Source organism: Crotalus tigris, unplaced genomic scaffold (assembly GCF_016545835.1).
Source record: "Crotalus tigris isolate CLP2741 ecotype Arizona unplaced genomic scaffold, ASM1654583v1 scf7180000018368.3068619, whole genome shotgun sequence".
Lineage (NCBI taxonomy): Eukaryota > Metazoa > Chordata > Lepidosauria > Squamata > Viperidae > Crotalus > Crotalus tigris.
The window spans coordinates 2,411,661-2,432,917 of record NW_024096968.1 but is presented as its reverse complement, the minus strand read 5'-3'; the positions used below and the strand labels follow the sequence as shown (position 1 = coordinate 2,432,917).

At 35.1% G+C, this 21,257-nt stretch overlaps 1 protein-coding gene across 6 annotated transcripts; it reads right to left on the bottom strand.

Annotated features, from left to right (window-relative positions):
- Nucleotides 1–1,031: 1,031 nt before the first annotated feature.
- METTL4 (methyltransferase like 4) lies at nt 1,032–21,231 on the bottom strand. Of its 6 annotated transcripts, none has more exons than XM_039351041.1 (9): nt 21,154–21,231; nt 19,741–20,182; nt 18,218–18,280; nt 15,204–15,564; nt 14,763–14,832; nt 13,683–13,857; nt 8,948–9,054; nt 8,044–8,138; nt 1,032–2,117 (listed from the first exon to the last, which is right to left on the bottom strand). In XM_039351041.1, exons 2-9 carry the CDS (start codon nt 20,131–20,133, stop codon nt 1,969–1,971), a joined length of 1,413 nt encoding a protein of 470 aa, XP_039206975.1. In that variant the 5' UTR covers nt 20,134–20,182; nt 21,154–21,231; the 3' UTR covers nt 1,032–1,968. The 6 variants fall into 6 exon arrangements, with proteins under 6 accessions (XP_039206975.1, XP_039206972.1, XP_039206973.1 ...); XM_039351038.1 differs by having other exon boundaries at nt 19,741–20,355; nt 20,738–21,207; XM_039351039.1 differs by having other exon boundaries at nt 20,738–21,207.
- Nucleotides 21,232–21,257: the final 26 nt, after the last annotated feature.

The window sequence follows — 21,257 nt, the reverse complement described above, 5'->3', positions numbered from 1 at the left end:
ATTAAACAGCCTCCCTTCTTCTCCAATTCCACACAATTCTCCTAACCGCTCTATCTTCCATTCAATCATTTCTTCTTCCTTTTCCTCAAATATGTCCTGAATTCTTGATTAGTAAGATGTCTTTTCCATTTCCAATATTATCACTCTGTCTTCTAGTTCTTCAGTTGTCTGAATCTATTGGTTAGTTCCTTCTTTTAGGTCCTCAATCTTTGGATCTGCTTCCTCTAGTTTTCCTTCTATTTTCTAGGTTGCTAGTTCCTTCCTTGTGGTCATGTTCTGGGTTTGTAAATTTAGATTAGAAAATTGTCTTTTTATCTCCTTTGTGTTATTTCTAATCTCATCATGAGCTAAAGCAATAGTCTCTTGTATTGATTTTAACATGGAGAGAATTTCTTTCTGCTCTTCATCCATATTTTCTTGGTAGTATGTCAAACCTAAGACTTTGGGGACATTTGTTAGAGATGGTTTTTTACCATTTAAAGTTGAGTATGGGACATCCATTTCATTTTTTGTAGGTGGTCTTTATAATAAAAATTGTTCATCAATCAAAGATTTGTAATCCAAAATATTCCATCATCTCAAGCAATGAAGTGTATTTCTCCTGCAGGGCCTACTTTTAAAGTAAAAATATTCCAAAGCTTTAAGTACTTATCTCCTTCAAAATCAAAATCCAATTTGTGCCCCAATAGAACCCAAAGACAACTCTTAGTATACTGTCGTGGAAAGAGAGCACCTTTCCTACTATACATTGATCCAAGAACTTTCCAAGATTTTAAGAGAGATAAAGACTGTAAAATCAGTTGTTGAGTATCTGTGAATACTGCATGATCAAAGAACATGGCTGTATATGTGAAGATTAGAAATATAATATTTTATCTCTTGACAGAAAATCAAGCTCTTTTAATTGAGTAACTATTATTTCAATGAAATTAAGCAGAAGATTGTGTTGTAAAAGAAATACTGATATATTATTTCCTTCTGTTGGGATTTACATCCTACCATTTTTAAAAAGACACACACACACAAACCAGTTATTGTTTTAGCTTTGTTGGTCTCAAAACAAAAAACATTTATTTTATAAACATAAATTTATTTTCCTTTCTTTTAAATACCGGTTAATTTTTTTCTTCACTCTTGCACATATAAACATGCAGATGAGAAAAGAACTCCTACAGTTACTGCTGAAAAATATAATTTAATTATTGTAATAACCACAGTATGAAACATATTTTTAAGATCTAATATTAAAAAGCACATATTTACTAAAATTGTATTGAAGAATTGAGAGGAAAAGAACTAACTTTAGCATAGACATGGGACCGAATCCAACTGAAATTAATCCTGACCAAAACCCTGCATAACTAATTAACGAAACATCTCAAAATATCGTTTTCAATGGGATATTATGAGAAGCTTTAATTACACTTCTAAAGCCATTATTTCTAAGCCACAAAATGCTAAACATTATGTAGTTAAAGTTTAACCCTTTTGTCAAATAGGAATGTGCAGCATCAAAACATAAAAATGTAAAACTTCTAATGACAGAACTAGAAGTTATAAATAAGCAATGTGTAACATTTAAATAAAATAGTTTTTCCACAATGGCAGCCAATCTTTCAAAGAGCCAGAGGCTGGATGTGCAGGTATGATCCAGAACTTTCTGGGAGGATTATGGGAATAGGAGGCAAAACACCACATTGACTGACAGCTTTGAGGCATTGGATTGGCTGTTCCAAGAGGGGTTCTACTGTAGATATCAGACAGTGGTACCTTCACCTCTAATTATTGTAGCAAAGACCTCCACAACCTAAGCATGGAATAACAAGTTCCATCCTTGTTATTTTTTGACATTTGAGCAATGTAGAGCTGCTCTTGAAAACCATTTACACTATATCTGTAGAGTTAGGGTTAGCAAAGGTGAAATTCAGAACTGAGAAATAAATATCCGTCAAAAATAATTATGGTTTGCTAGTCATCATTATCCTGTAAAACAGTAAAGTAGTCCAAGTGCTGGAATTTAAGGACTTCATTGCCCCAACTGGTCCATCCAGGTTGCAAATTCCGAGCAAACAACTCCAAGCATTCTACATCTGGTTTAGTATATTCTTTCAAAATCTCTGGAAAGTAAAAAAAAAAAAAAAAAAAAACACAGGGTGAGGATGATAAGATGTTGGAAGTTTGAGAATAAAGACAGGGTAAATAGCTTTAAGGAATTTCTTGTTAGCCAAAGTTATTGTATGTTGTCAGATAGGAATATTTATTTATTTAGAAAATTTATGTGACACAAATATGAAATATCCATCCTTGAAAATGAATAGTACTACCAAAATTTCCAGTTACTCTCATTTACAGACTGTCATAAGACTCTAAAGGTTTACTTAGGATGGTTGCCAATACAACTCTTGACTGACAGAGGTAAATATATTTACCATTTCTTCCCTCAAATTTTGAATTTAAGATTGAAAAACAGAATTACGTAGGAAACAATTCATGTCAAGTATAACTTGGTTACATTGATTGTAAACTTTAAGTCAGAAGTCCCAAACCTTTTGGGCACCAGAGACTGGTTCCATAGAGAGTGGTTTTTCTGCGGATTGGAGGGTGCATGATTTTGTGTGCTGCCTGCATCTCACGGATGGGACTTTGTTTTTTTGTGCGGCCCGGTTGCTAGCATGCCATGGACCGGTACTGGTCCATGGACCGGGAGTTGGGGACCCTTGCTTTAAGTAACTGCATTTTACTTTTAAGAGATAACTACTCCATTTCAGTATGATTTACTTCCACTATAGCTTTCACTGGCTTCATATGGCATTTTGAAGAAACACGCAAATCTAACCTTAAGCCACTTAAACTGTTGTGATTTCCTATTGATGATCCCTTAAGAGTGTAATTTATTGAATAGGCAGATTGTTAATTCCTTACAATACTTCTTTTTTAAAGTTGAAGATACAAGACAAATCAGTCATGCTCTGCTGTGCTTCAGTACCAATTAATCCTTTAAACAGCAGTTTGAATATATAAAATCATATACTGTTCTAAGTATCTTAATGATGTTCTCATAACCAGATGGCAATTATGTTTAAACTTAAAAGTATTTGGGCACCAGTTTCACAAACTGTGACCTAAAATATTTCAATAATTTTCACAGATCACAGCTACAATGGCTAGCATGTAATCTGGGCTACCAGTTCCAGGCTTTGGAAATCTGTACAGCCTTTAGGAAGCTACAAAAGGTTAGGAATATCATTATATCATTTTGCTGCCACCTTAGGTCACCTTGATTTTTGCAGCATGTCTGGTTCTTCCAATTTAATGGGATAAAGTCTTTGTTGCTAACGCTCAATAAAATTATTTTTACTTGGTGCATAATTTTTTATCACTGGATCTATATATCACATTTCTCCAAACTGGTATTAGACTACACCTTCCATAATCATCAGCCACAATGGCCAATGACTAGAAAACAGTTAAGTGCTGGACACATTTGGGAAGGCTGTCCAACAGGTTAAATAAATGGTAACCTGTTGAGTTGCAGTATATAGTGCAAGTCAGGAAAAAGATGGCAGTGTCCCCTTAAGAAGGGCTATCATAGATGAGCTGCAAAAATACAGACCACTAAATGGTAGTGAAGAGGCTGCAAAACTTGCTTTTTGCTACCGTATACTGTAGTCATCAATACTTTTGCATCCTACATCTGGTAGTCAAGGTCTGCTGTATTAAATGTGACCATAAAGTAGGGATATCATATGCACTTTTCTCTCTATGGACTTGAATTCTTCTATTTGCGTTGCTGCTTTGCGGTGACTTAAGAGGAAACTGCATGCTTTATTTTAATTGCCTTGTAGACACTTTTAATTGCCTTGTAGACTATTTTTCCCTTCCTTTCAATCTAATTATCCTAAAACTGCTAGTAAAGTGAAATTCTCTTTTGAATGCCTTTGCCTATTTTCTGTATTATTTTTCCCAGAAACTTCAGCCAGAAAAGACATAATAATCACACCGTGTTGTTAATACCACTTTACCTACCTAAAAAAATCTAGGAAAAACAGGAAATGGGAACAAATCTCATGTTCAATTCTGTGTTTGAATGTGCACTTTTTGCTGAAATATTTTCCATAAAAGGGTTAATTGGTGTTAATTTTATTGTCACTGTATCTTTGTATTTCTTGTCACAAAGTATTTCTACTTTGATTCTTCTATACCTTGCCTCCAGCAATCTCTGGTTTTATATTACAAATAGCATTTAAGTCTTCTTTATATGGTTGCTGTTCTGACACAAACTGCGAAATGATTAATGCTTAATTTTTTCTCATTGAAAATGCCACTATTGCTATTTTATCCTGTGCTAAACATGTTTTAACCAGGAAAATTTGATTATTTAATGAAATGTAACATTTGTATCATATTATTTCACTACTGAAATAGGCTTCTTATTCTCTGAACACAGAATGGCCTATGAACTGGGATGATAGTCCTTCTGGTCCATGGGCCATAATACTAATCTCAGATTTGTTGTCCTCATTGAAGTAACCGCAATTTTAGGTCTTGAGCTACTCAAATGCACCTACAACCTATTGTTTTGATTTCTCTCTCTCTCTCTCTCTCACACACACACACAGACACACACACACACACACAGACACACACACCTAAAAGGGACATTATTTTCAGACTTGGCATCGCATATCACTGAAAATCAAGAGAGTAATTATGACAAGCAGTTTGGTGTAATGGTTAGGGTGCTGGACTAAACACCAGATCATGAATTCTAGTTGCCCTTTAGGAATGAAAACCAGCAGAGTGACTGTGAGGCCTCTCATTTTCTGAGAAGAGTTAGTGTGGAAAAATTATGAGGCAGGATTATTATGTATACTGCTTTGAATTATACAAAATAAAGAGAAGATGTAAATCTAAACATTAATATCATTTTACATATCCATTGATGGTCTTGTAATTGTGGCAGACATATATATATAATAGCATAGAGGGAATAAATTGGTAGCATGAAATACAATAATAGTATAACATACATAAGGTTTCCCATGGCTTTTGTTGCTATTTTAAACTCATAGGGAAACAAATTTAAGAACCAATATTTAAAATAACTTAGCAGTAACTTTCATGTTTATTTTTTTGCTAAGCTCCTTTGAGAATCCATTTATACATGAGTAATTCATATAAAGTTTGCTTGCAAAATTGTTTAAAGGACGCTTTGATCATATCAATTTTTTGGCAGTGATCCTGCTGGAAGTTACTTTTGTACATGCATAAAAATATGCAAATAATCCAGGAAAACCTCAAAATAACTGCTTCAAACTTTCAGGATGATGAATGATTCACACAGCTGTACTATGTAACATGTATTGATACTAAAAAAAGCCAATTCGTGCCAGTAAGGATTCTGAGGTCTTATAATTTTTCATGGATACTCTTTTCTCTCATTTTCTATTAAAATAAATTATTGAGAAATATAAAATTACCTTGCTTTTGTATTGCATTACATTTTTTTTCAATCCTCATTTTTAGGTGGAAAACTTGCTAATGTAGATACTTTACTCTTTACATAACAAAACCTTTATATATGAAGGAATACACAAAGATGCGGGTAAAATAAGTATCATCTTTTCTAACCACGGCAATAAAACAGGACTTATATTGATCTAATCTTTCTTGACCTTTACAAGTTTATGTTGCTCAATGAAAGGTGCTTTATATCAGTTTTCAAGATCTGAATTAAAGTAGATAGCCTTTGATTCGGTCTATGATCATCACATTGAATCCCAAACTGAATTTTGTAATTGCGAATGGATGGGAGAATTGAGGGCTTATAAGCTGAAATGAGATGCAGAAAATGCAGAAAAAATCTGGGCCTCAAATTCATGCAACTGATGACACAGAGTCTGCACCATAAGGCATTTGATATAATTAATTCATTATTTTGAAAGTATCATAAAAACAAACTGTTTCAAAATATTTGAAATAATAATTAAGGACAAGAAATTTCATAGATTTTTTTCTCTCTTAACTTATGAATAAAAATAAACAATCAAAATACTTGCTATTAGGAATAGGCTGCTATGCTGTGCTATAATTTCTTTCTCCAGGAACAATTACAAAAACAAATGTAAACTTCTGTAATCTATGTTAAATTTTATTTGCCATATTTAATGAAGTGAGTATTAAATAAAGAAGTGTTATAAGAAACTTCCAGTATCACAATTTCATAGTTAAATTCAAATAATGAAACAAAATATAATTTTGATTATTTATAGAAAGTCCTCTTTTTGTCTGAACAAAAGATAGCAAGGAGGTCTTTATTAAAATAAAGCACTGTGGTACAGTAAAAACATTGTAAATTGCACTGGTTTCTTTTTAAAACAAAACAGTGTTTGCAGATAATTGATATGTTTTCTTTCATTCCAACTTTTTATGTTCATGCTATAAACTTTGGTAAAACTTCCCTCTACTGGCACTTCTAGTTAATTGTTTTTTACCACTGTAAAACATTTTATCTTTTCCTGACAAGACGTGAAAATCCTCTCATACATCGAAGCCCTTAAATCTGCAGTTCAGTCATCTGCAGTTTTATGCTGTTCGGTATAATCATTCACTATTTTTATTAATTTAGAAATTAGCCACATATTTGTGCAAAATGACATAGGAACTATGCAAACAAAATATTGTTTTATTTGAAGAAGCAATTAGCTGGCAAAGAACACACTCACAAACTTTTCTGTACAGTTGTATTAAATGCATACATACACATACACACAGAAATAAACTACAGGTAGCTCTTACTTAGTAATCATTTGTTCAGCATCCATTTGAAATTATAGCAGTTCTGAACAAAGGACTTTATGACCAGTTCCTGAAATTATAGCCATTGCAGTTCCCCCATGGTCACATGATCAAAATTGGCATCTTCGTATTTACAACTGCAAGGAATGCTTCAACTTCCTCATCTACCTTTTTCCTACTCTTCTATGCCCTTTTGGCTTTCTGCACTCCATGGCCTCTGCACCCTAGCAGACCTTTTCCATCCTTCTGCTTTCACTGCTTACCAAGCATGCCCAGACCAGCCCTTCATGATGCAACAGCTGGCAGACAAGGCTTTTTTTTCCAGTTCATGCATGGTGGTTTCCTCACGAGACCTGGGGAAGATGGCCTCATAGAGACAGCATAGCCTTGCAAAGGGCCAGGGCAGACACGCATTGTTAGCAGAAGGAACAAGAAAATACTGAAGGTCAGCTGGAGCGGTAAAGCACAGGAGCTTCAGAGTACATAGTGGCAAGGCAACTGCAGTTAGGACTGGGTGAGCTGGCTGGGGCATTGTGCACATGCTGAGCCAGGCTGGGACGTCCCAAATAACTGTGGCTTCACATCATTCTGCACTGGTGGGTGAGGCTGCAGCAGCTGAAGGGGGCACACCAAGAAGCCCGAGATCTAGTGTGAAAAGTAGCCCAGAGCCATTTAGTTCTAGAGCTGCTTGCCACCCCACAAAGTAGGGTGCAGGACAGCCAAAAGAGCACAGTTGGGATGGAATAGACATTTGGGCGAGTTAAAAGGGAGGTAATCCCATATCTTGAAAGTATCGGGGTTCAGGTGAGAGGACTGCACCCTGAATTGCTTGAATTGGGGTGGGTTTTGGTTATTGACTACTGGAATTTGGTTAACACAACAGTGGGAAGTGTGGGATTGTTGTCATTAAGCAAAGTGGTCAAGTGACATTGTGCTTTATGACCACATTACTTAGTGGTAGAAATTTTAGTCCCAACTGCTAATGTGCCTACCATTTCTTACATTATGAAAATACAATTATTTATATAAGAGCATTTTTGTTTATTATCTGTAGATAGCAATAGCAATAGTACTTAGACTTATAGACCGCTTAGACTTATAGACCGCTTCACAGTGCTTTACAGCCCCATGACTTCCATGTCATATTAATGATGGTCCAAAATCACCAATACAAATAGGTAAGAATACTAAGCAATTAACTAGCCAGACAAATTGAAAATATAAATATCTATTTCTGGAACTTACCTGAAAGAGGAGGCTTATGTGAATGAAGAGTACAAGGTACACTAACAATTAATTTCTGATCAGGAATTGCAGAAAACTTTTCATCTTCTGAAAGCCTGTTTATATATATTTATAACAAGAAAATATAAAAAGAAAACCTTAAATGATTTATACAAATAACAGTATCTGGGAAAGATTTTTACGTTCATTGGTGCTTCTCTTCCTAAACAAAATAATAAGAATGATAAAAAAAAGAAACTATTCTCATACTGGAAGCCATAATGAAGCTAATACCTAATTGTTGAGAGTATTTCTTTTTCTGAAAGCTAAAGGGCAGCTTATGAATTTTTTTAAGTTTCTGTAAAACAAAAGTAAAACTACAGGAAGAAGACAGAATACAACTAATATATATTTCAAATATAAATATTGCCTGGCTTTATAAAACCAGATCAATGTGTAATTCCAGGCCACACATGATCCATTTGGCAGCAACAACCAAGTGTGTGTGTGTGTGTGTGTGTGTGTGTGTGTGTGTGTGTGTAGTTACTTGTTCTGGGGCTTGCCAGGAACTTGGGAGCATTTGGGGAACATTTGGAGCAATAAAGGGGCAGTTTGAACTCCCAGCTGACTGTGTTGCCTCTGTGCTGTGCCCTAGGTCATCACATGCATCTATTAGCTCTATAATTATATCCTCCCCCCCACCAAATTTAATAATAATTGGATATTCACTGAAGGCACTTTAAAGCATTTCTTGAAAAAAATAGTTTTGTACCATCATGGGAAAGAGACAACTAATCAGAGATCTTGTATTAAGAAACGGCACTCATTACTTTAAACTTGTTTGCAAAACTCAACTAAGCATTTCTAACTAAATGCTACTCAATAATACTGCACATAAATAATATAACAAAATCAATGTCTCTACCTTAATGGTACATCTGTATTTCCCTGGACTCTACCCAGTACAAGAATTTCATATGGCTTTTTGTGAAGAGAATCTAATGGAATCACAAATTCCCCAGACTTTGTAATCTGAAACAGAGAAATTTGAACAAACGTAGCAAGTGGAAACAACTGGCACAAGCTATTTTTTGTGTGTTTTACACAAATTTGTTTTTAATACAGAAAACATACATTTCTCCAGATCAGGAGTCAAGAGCTGCCCAAATCTGGTCAAACAAAATCAATTCTAGTGTTTTATGTATCCCTCACTGAGGCTAAATGCTACAAATTATCCATTTAACACTGAGTTATAAATTAAGATTAAACTTGAGCTAACTGTGTCAGCATTACTTATGAACAAAATAAGTGTTAAAGTTGAGGAATATTGAGGTTCAAGTATATAAGGGAAGCTATTGAATAGGGGATTGCTGTATATGTAAAAGCAAAATTGGAACACTGAACACTGCTACAATCATTGATCGGGGCAATTTATGCTTAAGGGCTGCAATCTGATCACCACAGGAAAATGGCATCATTCCCCTTCCTTTCCATTTATAACTTTTCTAAGAAAATCAACAATATGGTGATAACAGCTCCTCCAATTTAAAAATCCTATTCCTTAATGTTAGATCAATTGCTGGAAAAGCATCTATTGACAACATGTGAATCATAGACCCTTGGCTGACAGAAATTGAAGCAATTTATCTTTCCCAGCTTTGTTCACCAGGCGACTCTATAGTGTACACCAGAATAAGATTGGAAAGCAGGCAGGAGAAAGTACATGGGCTGCAGAAATTTCAACTAACTTATCCCAATACTTCATCCCCTATCTGCTAATTCTGAGCATAACCTTTTGTATTTGAGTGGCTGGAAAAGGAGAGAGAATAGTCTTTTATGAAACAGCTTAGATTTATTTTGCACCTTGGAAACAATGTGATTCAGTTCATCAAAGCAAAAATGTAATTAGTCTCCACCAAGAATTTAAGTGGCCTCAAATTGTATACAGCCTACAGAACTACTGCAGGATAGTCTCCTCTGAGCTTTCCAAGCTAGGTATTTTCATGACTGCTCATGACCGGTACACAGCACATTTTCAGTGTTCAGGTGCTCATCAATGCCATGTGTTTTGCACTATTACTAAAGCATTCATGAAGCCATTCAGCCTGGAAGATCTTTTGTCATAACCAGAAGGTAGTGCTAGATTATTGATCTATGAAATAATAGAAAATACCTGTAGCTCGGGTTTTCGATTTTGGCTGTGGTTTGTTCTCCAAGCTTGTTTCAATATAATTTCTGAACGTTTCGTTACCAAACTAGGTAACATCATCAGCAAGATTTTCTTGTCCTATTCTCCTTAGCTTATAAATGTCTTGTTGATCTATGGTGTTCCATAGGGTTCAATCCTTTCCTTATGCTATATGGTATCTACAAAAAACTGCTGCAAAAGGTCTTTTGGAATTTTAAAGGAGTATCATCAGCTCCTTACTATACTATACCGTGGGAAAAAGGTATTGTTTTTACAGAAACTGTAGAGCTAGTCTTTGGAAGAATGCATTGCATATTTTTCTAATCTTATGAATTTTGCTTGAGTATGGAAACTATACAGGTGAAACTCGAAAAATTAGAATATCGTGCAAAAGTTCATTTATTTCAGTAATGCAACTTAAAAGGTGAACCTAATATATGAGATAGACTCATTACATGCAAAGCAAGATAGTTCACGCCGTGATGTGTCATAAGTGAGATGATTATGACTTACAGCTCATGAAAGCCCCAAATCCACAATCTCAGAAAATTATAATATTGTGAAAAGGTCCAATATTCTAGGCTCAAAGTGTCCCACTCTAATCAGCTAACACCTGCAAAGGGTTCCTGAGCCTTTAAATGGTCTCTCAGTCTGGTTCAGTAGGAATCACAATCATGGGAAAGACTGCTGACCTGACAGTTGTGCAGAAAACCATAACTGACACCCTCCATAAGGAGGGAAAGCCTCAAAAGGTAATTGCAAAAGAAGTTGGATGTTCCCAAAGTGCTGTATCAAAGCACATTAATAGAAAGTTATGTGGAAGGGAAAAGTGTGGAAGAAAAAGGTGCACGAGCAGCAGGGATGACCGCAGCCTGGAGAGGATTGTCAGGAAAAGGCCATTCCAAAGTGTTGGGGACTTTCACAAGGAGTGGACTGAGGCTGGAGTCAGTGCATCAAGAGCCACCAAACACAGACGGATCCTGGACATCAGCTTCAAATGTCATATTCCTCTTGTCAAGCCACTCCTGAACAACAAGCAACATCAGAAGCGTCTTACCTGGGCTAAAGAAAAACAGAACTGGTCTGTTGCTCAGTGGTCCAAAGTCCTGTTTTCTGATGAGAGCAACTTTTACATCTCATTTGGGAACCAAGGACCCAGAGTCTGGAGGAAGAATGGAGAGGCACACACTGCCAAAAGCACCAAAACCTGGTTCAATGACCGTGGGATTACTGTGCTTGATTGGCCAGCAAACTCGCCTGACCTAAACCCCATAGAGAATCTATGGGGCATTGCCAAGAGAAAGATGAGAGACATGAGACCGAACAATGCAGAAGAGCTGAAGGCCGCTATTGAAGCATCCTGGTCTTCCATTAACACCTCAGCAGTGCCACAGGCTGATAGCTTCCATGCCATGCCACATTGAGGCAGTAATTGCTGCAAAAGGGGCCCAAACTAAGTACTGAGTACATGTGCATGCTTATACTTTTCAGAGGTCTGATATTGTTCTATGTACAATCCTTGTTTTATTGATTGCATGTAATATTCTAATTTTCTGAGATTGTGGATTTGGGGTTTTCATGAGCTGTAAGCCATAATCATCTCACTTATGACACATCACGGCTTGAACTATCTTGCTTTGCATGTAATGAGTCTATCTCATATATTAGGTTCACCTTTTAAGTTGCATTACTGAAATAAATATACTTTTGCATGATATTTTAATTTTTCAAGTTTCATCAGTATGTAGGACCAGAGGCCCGTTACACTCAAAGCCAGCTTTAACAAGAATCTGCTGATATGATAGTTACTTCAAAGACAACCCCTAGGAACTAATAGCCATAAAAGGTAATTTGTAAATAAGGGCAGGGGATGATAGATTGGGAAGAATGGGAGATGTAATCAAGGCGGGGAATACTGTACTCACTTTAGGCACTTCGGATAAGTTGTGACGGCCTGAGTACTCAGCCAAAGAGGAAAAGGTGGGAGGTAAATTGCGATGGCAATAGGGAATATGAAGAAATTAAACTGATGATTTAAGATGTGTCCACTGTACCCGAGAGTATGTGATACACCCTCTTTGCAAAGTAGTAAAAATAAAAATATCGTTGTTTTCTCTGGAAGATTTGGCTGGTGATTGTTTATTCCAAGCTAGACAACGAATCCCACATACACCAAGGAAGCAATTGATATACTTGAACATTATTTAAAATGTTCAAGTATATTTAATAATGGGCCAGATGAGAAGTAACAAGCTGAAATTACTTCAGACAAGATAACAGTGCTGTTAGCAAAGAGGAAAATAGATTTGGAAATTGAAATTCAGCTTGTTTTGGGTAGAGGTGCATTCCCTCCGAAAGCTGAAGAACGCCTTGATCCTAAGCTATAAGTTTCACCTTTGTGTACTTGCATCTAGCCCGCCATCTGCAGGACTTTCTGAGCCTGACAATGGTTATCGACTGTGCTCTGTAGGAAGCTACCCTTGGAAAATGTCCAGACGTTGTAGCTGGTGTAAAATGTGGCAGCTAAGCTGCCAACCAAAGCAAAGTACAGGGAATGTATGAATCTATACATTCTGCATTGCTTGCTAATGGCATATCAGTTGATGCTTATCTACAGGGGTTGACTATCTATATAATATCATCTTCCATTTAGACCTTGTTCACCTTTTTACACTGGTAGAACAGGCCTTTTTTAAGAGGCAACCACTATCAGAAACTCATCATTCTGATACATGAGAATGGACATCTTTGCTCTCCAGCTATAGACTACACTCCCTTAGAAGGTGCCTTTGTTTTGTGAGTTTATTATTAATGTTTGTTTACTTTTGATATAGTTGTTCTTAAGTGATCACCAGAGCAGAAAGATGGATTAAGGAATTACAAACAAACAAACCTACTCTAAAATTTCTAGTAGAAAAACTAAAAACAGTTTAAGCTTTGCCCTGGCATTGATTGCACATATCTAGGCTGACAATGTTCTCATTTATTCTTTAATTTTTAATTTTAACTGTAATAAAAATAGAAATATGGTATGTAAGTCTGATGTTCAGAACTGAGGTGTGTGAGTTTTTGATTATCCCAACCTGTCACTTATAAATTTAAAAAAATAAATAAATAAAAAATAAGGTAAAATGCATTTAAAATGTACCACTAAAATTAGTACTGGAATTACCATAAGGAAATAAGAGCCGAGGTGGCGCAGCAGTTAGAGTGCAGTACTGCAGGCCACTTTAGCTGACTGTGTTCAGCAGGTCAGCGGTTCAAATCTCACCGGCTCAAGGTTGACTCAGCCTTCCATCCTTCCGGGGTAGGTAAAATGAGGACCCAGATTGTTGGGGGCAATGTAAATATATATATACATTGCTTACTGGTGTACACCGCTTAGAGAGTGCTTGCACTTAAAACGGTATATAAGTTTCATAAATAAATAAATAAATAAATATTAAATAGGAAAAAAATCCAGCAAACTTACTTTTACCCAAAACCATTCAACAACACCATATATAGACCAGTGAGGATAAAGTTCATTCTTTACAAATTGTAAATGCTTCTGTCTGTTGGTCACCCATGTGACCACAAGACAATTTGGAGCTGCCAATGCTGGAACAGGAATTTCTTTGATTTGCCAGTGAGACAAGAAACCATACCTAAATGTGGATACATTGAGAAAATTTAGAGCTCATCCAAATCAAGAAAAGATGTTTGAAATTGTGACACTTTTACAAACTTTGTCTAATTTAATATCTAACTAGATTAAATTTGATTCAAGAGTGACATCCAGTGGTGAAAAGCTTCCCTTTTACATTTGGATCCACTGAATGCAGCAATCTAATTACAATCCATTTTCGCCTCAAAAAACAGATACATATTGGAGAAGAAGAAAAAACTTCTGAAGCAAAATGAGCTTTTAATGAAATATTTTGCTGCATTTCTGAATGTTAGATTAAATGTTGGAGGTGCAATAACTGTAATTTATTCCATTTATGTGGTGTTTTGAAAGCAACATCTTGTTTAAGTATGAAATTCACTACTAAAGAGTGGCTATGGGTCACCAGATTGCAGAATTTTAAAGGGGGATTATGAAAATGCTGATAAAATAAAACTATTAATGGTTGACAATCCTGATGATTATGTACTTCCTGCCAAATGAGACTGTAGACTTCTGAATGAGAGCTACTGTGGATAAGCAACAAGAGACTTATATTCATATTCTGCTTGCAAGCTTCTCAAAAGCATAAAATTAACTATCATGGATATAGAATGCTAAGCTATACAGCAATCTAATTAATTTTACAATTTAATAGAATAGTGTCATTTAATAAATACTAATCATTACATCCTCTTACATTTAATAATCTCAATCATAAAAAGCTTGCTTTTTGTTGTTGTAATCAATTTTTTATATCAAGCATATACCAGAAATTTTATTCAGATACCCTTTTGCAAATTACTTACTTTTGTTGTAGCACTAAAGCCTTAATATGCCAGATGGCATGGTATTAAAAGTTATATACTTAATTTATATAAAAATATACATTTATAGGAATCATACCGATTGCTTCTTTTAACAGACTTGTTCTCCCATGGTGGGTCTATAACAATTATGCCATACTTCTTTTTATCTGAAAAAAAGAAATATTCTTTGAAATTATAAAAGTATTTCCCATATTTTAAGCCCCTAATACTTACATATTTCAAAGGAAGTGAAAGTATGATCTTTTCCTACATAAAAATATATAAAGTCTGCCCTTATAAGTTTATGTCAACCATATTGCTCTTATATGTAAAAGCTGTATTTAACTAATGACTCAGTTTCATATCGCAAACAATTATAACAACTTCACATGTACCATAAAATCTATACCATAAAATTGTTCAAATGGATAATCAGGTCTTTCAATTCGTCCTTTACTAAAATATACACAGAATTGCTATGGCAAAATATTTAGGGATTGCTAAATAGGTGAGTAATTTTACTAAGATATGTACTCACAATTCAAAAGTGGCTGCATACATGAAAAATCTGATAAAAGAAATGAACTTCTGGGGGGAAATAAGTAGTTCTGTCCCATTAATGTTAACATCTTTGCATTGTTTGTATTATTTTCAGTAACACAGATTAATTGAACTTGTTCTGGGTCAGAGGTTTCCTTGTCTATTACACATTTTTGTTCTTTTTCTTTCATAGGAACGAAACACTTGGCCATCTCGCATAGCTCAGCCAAACTGCAATTATTGTGTCCTCTGTCAGATGTCTTGACATAAAACTGGTCTGTAGGATTAGGCTGAAGGAAACCATTTCTGCGTGCCTCCTGGATTAACCATCTACTCCCATCCAGAATTATGCCACTGATCTGTGTACAGCAATAAAAGATAAAGGAAAATTGCTTGAAACATTTAGATTTGTCAACTGTAATTTACTAAGAAGTTCATATGAATTAATGACTGCACAAGGTAAACATTAAACAGTTATAAAATGATTTTAGATTTGTTCATCTTAAAATTATTTCTTGGTGTTTGAATGGAGAATTCTTCACATGGACATATTTGCAAACAAAATCATTACAATAGAGATAGGACTATTATAAATTTGTAGCAATCTTTTACTAACATTGAGGCCTACAGATTCATCACTACTTTCAAATTTGCAATTTGAAAATGAAACTAAACTATTTAAAAATATTCACTGTATTTAGGAATACACAAGATCAATTAACAACTACCACCATCAAAAGGCCTAATTTACACATAACAAGAATGTCTTTCTTTGTACAAGAAGCCAAACTACATGCATATATCACACTTAGCCATGGCTTAGCCAGACTGTTGAGTAAATAAGAGATTCACATATTGTTACGTAATAAATGCATGGTTTATAAATAAGATTAGCAAATAAAAACCAAAAATCATGCTAAGTACCTTATGACTTAGGATATTATGTAAGTCTGTTCTTAGTTAATTCATAATCTAAGCTATAAAAACAGCTTTTTTAATAATGCTCAATGACCCCAAACAAAACACATTATGACCCAGCATGTATGTTACTCAGGATATATTCTTTTAGTTGTGTTTAACAATATCATGACTTCATGATTTGACAGAAGCAAATAATTCCCTACTGTTCTAAAGCTGCATTTGCCACTGATGTGAAACAACAACTTCTGATTTTTCTAGCATTTGAAATCAGTTATTACCCACATGACTGATTGTAGTTAAAAGTACAGCATACTCTGGCCCATGCATAATCTCTTAAGTCATTTCTTATAGAATATTCTAGAGTCATTTAACCACTATTAAGCTAAAACACTAGTAAATAGAATATGCTTTATAATACTTCAGCAATGACTGGATGAGGCTATCAAGACATTAAAAGTTAATAATGGGGAAATAGCCTTAGTCACAATAAATAGACTATGTATACACTACAGTTCGTGAAAGAACTTAAGAAAATTTTATTTAAGAAAATTTCATACTAGCTCTTTTTCACTGGGTTTGCTATTATTTTTTTAATCATTCAGTGACTTCTGAGATTTTGCATCCTCATCTATCAGTTCTTTTGTTTGTCATCAGAGTATCTAGCCACATTTTTGTGTTGGCCTCTTTTTCAATTGCCTTCCATTTTTCCAAGCAACAGTGTCTTCTTCAATAACTCACCTTCATATTTTGTGCCCCAAATATTTAAGCGTTAGCTTCATTATTAATGCTCCCAGTGAAGTCTATTTTACTTCATCTAATATTGTTTGTTCTCCCTATAACCAGAGTATTCTCAACACTTTTTTCTAGCAGCACAATTCAAAGGCATCCAGTTTTTTTCTTTAACTTTTCTGATAATCCAACATTCATGTTACAATTTGGGAAACCATGATCCTACTAATACAGAGCACTGTTGGTAGTATGTCTTGCTACTGTAATATTTTATCTAAATATATCATTGCAAACTTTTAATTTACTTCATTTTACAAAGCATTCTGAATATGCCATTTCAAAATAGTTGACTTGCAGTATCTTTCCTACTTTTTACAATACTATTTATAGGTAGTCCTCAACTTATGACCACAATTGAGCCCAAAATTTCTGTTGCTCATTTGTTAAGTGAATTCAGCCCCATTTTACAACTTTCTTGCCACAGCTGTTAAGTGAATCATTGCAGTTGCTAAGTTAGTAACATGGTTAAGTCAATCTATTGATTTTGCTTGTCAGAAGGTCGCAAAAGGTGATCACATGAACATCGGACACTGGAACCATCATAAATATGAACCAGTTGCCCAGCATCTGAATTTTGATCACATGAACATTAAGAGGCTGCAATGGTCGTAAGTGTGCAAAACAGTCATAAGTCTTTTTTTTCAGGGCTGTTGTAACTTCAAATGGTCACTAAATCAACTGTTGTAAGTCAAGGACTATCTGTAGAGTGAATTTTCCCCACTAAAATATGGCTGAAATACCAATCTGTTCACTGTAGGCACCTTTATAGACAGGAGATGAGATGTCTAATATTTATCAATATATACTCATTAATTTTAGAATAGCAAAAAGTGTGTTTTATAGTAGAAATTGCAATTAAAACAACTCCCCCCCCCAAAATGCAATATGATTTTAGAATAGTTTGCACTAAGCAAGGGTGGATTCATACAATGTATTCAGTCATGACTGGAGCCAATTTGGTGTAGTGGTTAAGGAGCTGGTGTAGAAATCAGAAGACTGTGAATTCAAGTCCTGCTCTGGACATAAAAGCTGACTGGGTAACTTTGGGTCAGTCTTAGCCACTCTTAGCCCAATTCACCTCATGGGATTGTTGTTGTGGGGAAAACAGCAGGAAGGAATATTAGTTATATTTACTGCCTTGAATTACTTATAAAGGGGGAATAAAAATCTGATAAATAAATAAACTACATTATACCTAAACATGAAGTGTGAATTTGACTTTTATTTCAACATACAATAAGATGAGCATATGTATGTCATAAAAATAAATGGTACTGTCCCATTATTAGTCTTCAAACTTACCTTTAAATGATAATCTAAGATATCACTTTCACCATGATTAAGTTCACTGCTTCTTTTCCGTTTCTAAAGTTGAAAATGGGTGTTAGCAATACTACCATTCAAATGTTTAGCTACATTAATTACATTCTGTATATAAGGAAAAGATGTATTTTGCAATGAACTAGCATCCCTTAAACTTCACAAAGACAACTAAATGTGTATGTTAGTAAATAGCAGAATCTTATAGATGCATAACTTGCAACCTAATTGGTTGGACTCAATGGTGACAATGCTTCTCAGACTCTCACAATTCACCAACCATAAGTTCTAGTGGGATGTAGATACTTGGGAATTTCCTTTGTGGTATTTTTCACCACTTTTCCAGTTCTTTGGGAAATGTTAATTTCAGGGAAATCCTGGTTTTGATTTGCAGGTATGTGCTCTAATTAAGTCCTTCTTTCACCCACCAAGCTTCTTTCGAAAAAGAAGGCCCTGGAGGGTCTTCTTCCAAAGGTGGAGCACAAGAGAAGTTCAGCTGCCAGGATTGCCATTACTAAGCAATGCAGTCACATGACATCACATTTGCATCAGTTAGCGATGGAAATTTCGGTCCCAATTACCATTGTTAACTAAGAACTACGTGTAACACTAATTACCTACAATACCCTTCTCCAATATGAGATGAGCTCCAGATGACCTCACAAATAATTCTCTTATCCAAAGCCTGTGCTGGCTGGAGATAATGGAAATTGGGATACTGGGGGAAGTGGAGTTATCCAGCTAGTGTTTCATACCCTGATCCCATCCAGAAATGCCAGTGCTACATTTTCATGAAAATTACAGCAGTAATACAGTATATCCAGGGAGCACCAAATATCGGTGACCCAAAATAAATGAACTATAGAAATTGTCTAGATATTTAGGTTTTTGGAAAGAAAAAACTATGGTTTTTTTGTTTTCTGTTTTTCGTTTTTTTTTTTTTTTTGCAGTATCCGTTTCATTCTAAACTACTGACTATAGGAAAAATATAGCATTTTCAGACTACTGATGGGAAAGTGTCCCTCATTTTATTATCTAACGTGTCGTTGTATGTGACACAGAAACTACAACAGCCATGTGGCTTTTTGAAAGAGAAAATGCCAGGTAAGGAAACCAGCATTAAACAATTCCTTCTAAGATTACAACTCAGGGACTGCAAATACATATGATAGCATGAGTGTAAGACACATATTATTACTATATTACTCAGTGAACTACTAGTATGGTCTTCTAAAACAGGACCATTGTTATCTATAAATTCACTAATAAAATTTTACTAGCACATGCTAAAATTAGGTGTACTTGATTTCATTTACTAGAGGTTTATTAAATGCTGAAAGCAGGTAAAATTATACAGTACTTATTACCAATAATCTACAAAGGACACTTTTGGACTGCAAAAGTAACAATCTATACATATTTTTATAATAAACCAGGGATTTCATTTTATGCTATTTACAGATGAAAATGTATGTAAATGTGTAAGAAACATCTTTATACTCTACCTTTTTAACTTTAACTGTAATAACAGATTTGTTGTCGTCATTTTTCTGCTGTTCACATTTACTAGTTTCTAGACTAGTCCCACTATGCTTTTCCGTCTGGAAGCTTGCAGGAATATGGGGCTTAAGTACATTAAAAAAATCTTCTCGAAATAAGTATGTCCTCTTTACCATCTGATTAGATTTTTCTCCTGAGTTTCTAAATTCAGGAATAAATTTTTTTGTACATGATTTTATGTGAATCAGATTTGTATCTGAGGAAGCAGGAATAACAATATTGTCAAAACAATCCTGAGCTGACTGCTCAAGAGAATGGCAAAAATTGTACCCAGATTTATTTATGAAAGAGAGGTGATCTAGCATCCAGCCAGCTGGCAGATAACATACAATTGACATTGTCTGCTTTCTAAGGCATTCTTCTTCCAAATGATTAAAAACTGTATTCCTTGGGGGGTGGGGAGAAACAGAAAAGTAAATCTTTAGAGAAGTGTTGCATTAACCATTAGTTTACCCAAATGTCAGGTATTTTAATTCAATCCTGTGAAACTAGGACTTTCTATGAGCACAGCATTTCTCTTCTGTTCAAGAGACCAATCATTTTCAAGCATCCATGTGAGTCTGAAAAAAAGATGCCATTGCTTTAAGAAATTAGTAGTTCATTAAGACTATTCTTATAGCCAATGGGAAGATATTTTCCTGTATTCTGTATCCAACATTTTGCATAACAAAAAGGAAAAATAGCAATAATGATATTCAGAGAACAGATACTTGAGATAATTTTCAGGGGAAAAATTATTCATATACAAGATCCTATACTGTGTCATACATCATTCATTTTCCTGTAGCTGAATGTTAGGCTAAGATTCAAATTAAAAACATAAATTGCCCATAAGTAAGACAATAGGTCTGAACACATCAAAACATTTGAGCAAACAAAAGTTAGTTTTGTTTAAAAATATGGATAATTAACATTTACATTAGTATAGCTGAGAGAACTTACTGCTTTAGATACCTATCTTGTTACAATTCCGGAAGAGCCATAGCTAAATCTATCAGTCAAGTTACTATCCCTCTTGCACTACACTGGTTTCCTACAACTATTTAGCGAAGTCCTGGGGGGAGATTAAATTTGAGCTGGGTTCTTTCTTGCAGTTATAACTTAGTAAATCTTGCAGAATTCTATGGAGTTTATTTCTGAGTAAACTATAGCATTTTCGATCGCGGTGAGGAGATCGCGAAGTAGCCCTTGAGCCAAGTCTTCTGCTCCGTCTCGGACTCGAATAGCCGCTCTCACAGAGCCCATAAAGGACAAATATCAGTCTGTAAGCATGCCAGCTGGACCTACTCCCCTTACTCCCACAGGGAAGAACGTACTTCGTTCCCAAGGGAGAAACCACCTTCCCGCCTGTAACTCACAGCTACAACAAGCCGCTACGGTGGAACGCCGGAGATAACCATAGAGAAGAAACGCGACTATTCTGCTTGAGCAATTTTATCCTGAAGACAACTTCCTGTTTCTG